Below are 3832 nucleotides of genomic sequence, written 5' to 3'. Positions count from 1 at the left end.
CCCAGCCGTGCAGGGCCCGGCTTCCCTCCGCGGAGCCGCCCAGCCCGTTTTCGGGCGCCCACTTCCTCCCTCCCGGTCGGATCCCTCCGCGCCCCGAGGGCACGCGACCTCCCTGAGCGCCGATAAGCACCGGGTCGACGGGAGCGGAGCCGCCGAGAGGGCGGGGACAAGGGAAGAGGGCAGGCGAGGCAGCCAATCGAGGCGCGGGAGCGGTCGGCGGCGATCTGTCGGCCCAATGAGCGCCGCGGAGGGCCGGGCCGAGTGCGGGAAGGGAGGGGGCGTTGTACCGAGCGGGCGCCGTCATGGCCGACGGGATCGTTAGGGCGCAGGCCGCCTGGCCCGGCGGCGGCGCTGCCGCTGCAGCCGCTTTCGGAGAGGTCGCCTGCAAGGGCAAGGAGGTCCCCGCCAACGTTCTCCGTGAGGATGAGCGGTCGTGGGCGAGGAGGTAGCCGCGGCGTCGTCGTGCGAGTCTTCTCTTTCCTTCCTTCCCTCGGCCGCTCGCAGGCCCTCTGAAACGAGGGCCCGTCGCGGGTCCCGGGAGTGCGGCAGGGCGGGTGGTGGCCTTGCTGCGGGAGGGAGGGAGGGAGGCAGGGAGGGACGGACGGACGGACGGACGGTCGGTCGGTCGGTCGGTCGGTCGGTCGGGGTCTCTCCGGCTCGTGGCGCTCTCTACTGCAGCGCCTCTAAAACCCCGCGCTTCTTCGGTGCGCGTCCCGCCTGCCCCCGGGGTGCCACGGCGCGTACTGGGTCGCCGGCGCAGTCGGTCTCCTTGGGGGTTCGGACTGCCTGCGTATAGGCAGCGAGCATCGCAGTAGTGACCGTAATCAGTCATTTCTGCGTAGCAGAAACGCAGGTCTTGATGCGCCTCGTGACAGCGTTCTAGAGACGCCCCGGCTCGGCCGTGCTAGGCTTTGGTTATGGCACCACCCCCACCGCGCACGCGAGCGCACGCTCTCTCCAAAGTGGCTTGTGAAAGGGAAGAATTGCAGCTTTTCCTAGCTTTCTTAAACATCTAGAAGCCAGTCAATCCCGCAGGCTGCTGGTCCTCACTTGAGGCAGGGGGGGAACTTAGAACTGCTTTTGGAGTGTAGTTGGCTATAGCGAATGGTCTTGAATTTGCTTAGCTCGCTGTACCGAAGGCCTGTTTCACAGTTGAGCGATGTTATAGGGGGGAGAAGTGTGAGGAAGGCTCGTAATTCTCGATTGTCGCGCAGTGAAAGGCGATGGTGAGTAAGAAGTGCAAAGCATCTGTGGAATCGAGTCTTATCGGCGCTGTTTCAGTCGCATCTAAAATAAATCAAACTGCCGGAAGTCGCTAATCTGAAGTACTCGGCTGTCTCGTTGCCCCCGTCACCTTGCGTGCTGGATCCTGCTTCTGGTGCCGTATGCAGTTTCGGTCTGCTGGTGATTTGGGGAGTTCCCTCGCAATTAGTTGCGAGTCGATGGTTTCCTACAGATCGGTGGTATTCGTGTTTCGCAGGTGATACCTTGGCCTCGGTCTGGAGGTGTCTGACGTAGAGCCGGCCGTAACGGGCTAACTTGGAATGTTCTTTCCCCTGAGTACGTGGCGTTATCGAGGACGGAGAGTTTATACAGCCTCAGCCGGATTACTCCGGGTTCTTTGAAGATGCCTTCCTACCTCTGGCCGAGGCAATATTTGGACATAACTGAAGGACAGTTAGCAATTGTTTGCCGCTTGTGTGTTTTGCGTGTAGAAGGTAGAGAACTTTGCCTATTCAAAGATCGCTTAAGAAGAATCGCTGTTTTGTCGTGCGCGTTTGGGGTACCTGATAATCTGCTTCGGTAGGACGAGTTCGGTGGGGCATAGTGATTTGCTTAAGCTGTTGCCTTTCTCTGAAGCTGACTGCGTTGTAACTGTTTACTCTTCCTCCAGCGCCTTGCGTTCCGTGATAGTTCGCCTCAGGCTCCAGTGTTTTTTCCTAGTCCTTCCTGAGAAGGCAGTTGTCCGGTTATGTGAAGCAGAAGATTCTGGCGGACCCGTGAGTACTGTGGGAGCTTTCTTTTCGCTAGGCTGGCTGTACCTGTAACTAGTTTGTAACTTCCTAGACTCTTTCCCGTCCCCTCTTTTCCTCTGGATGTTGCGGAGGGGCGCACAGTAGGCTATTTTGGGTTTTCCGATGCTGTAGTCTTTTGCCTCTAGCTTGTAATGGAGTTGAGCTTTTTGACTAAGAGCGGCGATATAAAGCGATGCTGGTCTCCGGCTACGCGCTTGTAGTGCAAAAAGCAGTGTTGTTCCGAAGTACGGTCTGATGCTCGTTTTCACGGTTTCCAGACAGCGGCGGTGGTACTTTGACTATGCAGAAGAGGGCTTGGGGTTTGGGCAGGTCAGAGGCGAGGAAAGGGAAAGCTGGTTGAGCGGCGCTGGGTGTTTGTTTCGCTGTTAGCTATGCAAGTCAAGTTCCAAGGCTTTGTGAGGCCACGCAAAAGAAAAGGCACCGTGAAGCTTTTATTTTCCGCCAGAGCGGCTTACGTTGCCCGAAGCTATGACGGGGGCTTTAACCCCCGAGACAAATTTAGCTTCTGTGACTGTTTTGTAGTCTGTTCCCGTCTAGAGGGTAATTCAAAGAGCAGCGGTTGAATCGTGAAGGATTAGCTAACCGTGTTCTGTGGATGGTTCTCCGCTCGCGTTCGTTCTGTGCGTCGTGGCACGTTATGTTAGGTAACGTTATTTCCTTTTTCCAGCTTCTTGGGCGTGTAATGGTTGTTGGCAAGAAGCGTGCTGCTAACCTGGACCTGACCAATGGATTCCGGATGGCTGTGAATGCCCACCCTCGGGCCCTTCGGGCTGTCGTGTACATCTACGTATTCTGGGTGGCGGTCAGTTGGGCCGGCCTCCTGGCTAAGGTTTTTGCACCGCAGGCGTCACTGCACGCGTACGGGTCGCCGCCGAGTAGGTTTCATATGTTGCCCGTCAATCTAGCCCCTGTTGATGTATGATTTTTTTTTTTTTTTTTTTCCTGGACGGCTGTCTATGGAGGGTAATAAAGAGCTTTGAGCAGCACTTGCACAATAAAGATGGAGCATGGGGATATGACCTCTGTCTTGTGTGTCTTGCCGATGGAAATAGTTCTGCAAGTTAAAAGAATGTTTCGGTCTGTTGACAGTGTCGTGTAGATGGTGGTTTGCCCAGTCATTTGAAACGCGAAGATAGAAGCGCTCGGCGGTCCTGTGGGTCTCCATCTCCCTAAGACGATCTAGGATGTGCTGTGTGTTTGAGGCCTTGCTATCTTCCCCCTGCTCCCAAATAAAAGGGCGTGCTTTTATTGCGAAACAGCCGCATCGAGGACTGGCAGATGTAGAACCAGAGAAGAATAAGGTTGGAAGAAAGCTTCCAGGCATCGTCTGTTGTCTGCCCCTGTCCCGAGGAGGCAGAATAAACTCTGCCCGGTGTGATTTCTGACAGGTGCTTGTCAGCCTGTTCTTGACTACCGTAGGAGTTTTGCTACCGCTTTCATTTCAGTCGTGGGTTTCGCAACTTCGAGAAGTAATTTCTCCCACAGACGCTTTTCAAAGCGTAGAAGGCTCTGGGATGCTTGAGTCGGCTTCTGAACGTTCAAGACTCGGCTGCCGTTCCCTTTATTTTTTTGTATGTATTTTTAGAGTCTTCTTTTTTTCTAAACGAAGTCCGTTGTTCAGGAACTAGAAGAAGGATTAGCTAAAGGCACCATAAGGCGTTTAAATGCGATCACCTCTCGTGCTTTGTTAGACCTCTGGCTTTGCTGTGCTCCTTGTTTAATTGCGGTTACGTTCAAGGCTTACTGGAGCGTGGGAGCGTTAAAATGCTATTAAATATTTTTAGTGTTTGAAACTT

General features: G+C 54.9%; 1 protein-coding gene across 1 annotated transcript; it reads left to right on the top strand.

Moving 5' to 3' along the window:
* Nucleotides 1–258: 258 nt before the first annotated feature.
* LOC310888902 (adenosine 5'-monophosphoramidase HINT1-like) lies at nt 259–3832 on the top strand. Its single transcript, XM_083852544.1, has 3 exons — nt 259–445; nt 1895–2000; nt 2704–3832. The coding sequence occupies exons 1-3, from the start codon at nt 303–305 to the stop codon at nt 2956–2958; spliced, it is 504 nt and encodes a 167-aa protein (XP_083708670.1). The 5' UTR covers nt 259–302; the 3' UTR covers nt 2959–3832.

This window comes from Anser anser (assembly GCF_964211835.1).
Source record: "Anser anser genome assembly, contig: SUPER_W_unloc_3, whole genome shotgun sequence".
Classification (NCBI taxonomy): Eukaryota; Metazoa; Chordata; class Aves; order Anseriformes; family Anatidae; genus Anser; species Anser anser.
The sequence above is the reverse complement of the archived record's forward strand: the minus strand, read 5'-3'. Positions and strand labels throughout refer to the sequence as shown.

What these genes read in the sequence shown, in the direction of transcription:
- LOC310888902 (XM_083852544.1), top strand. Translation starts at nt 303, where the DNA reads ATGGCCGACGGGATCGTTAGGGCGCAGGCCGCCTGGCCCGGCGGCGGC. An exon ending in GAGCGGTCGTGGGCGAGGAG is followed by an intron (nt 446 to 1,894) that starts GTAGCCGCGGCG and finishes CTCTTCCTCCAG; the next exon opens with CGCCTTGCGTTCCGTGATAG. An exon ending in CAGAAGATTCTGGCGGACCC is followed by an intron (nt 2,001 to 2,703) that starts GTGAGTACTGTG and finishes TCCTTTTTCCAG; the next exon opens with CTTCTTGGGCGTGTAATGGT.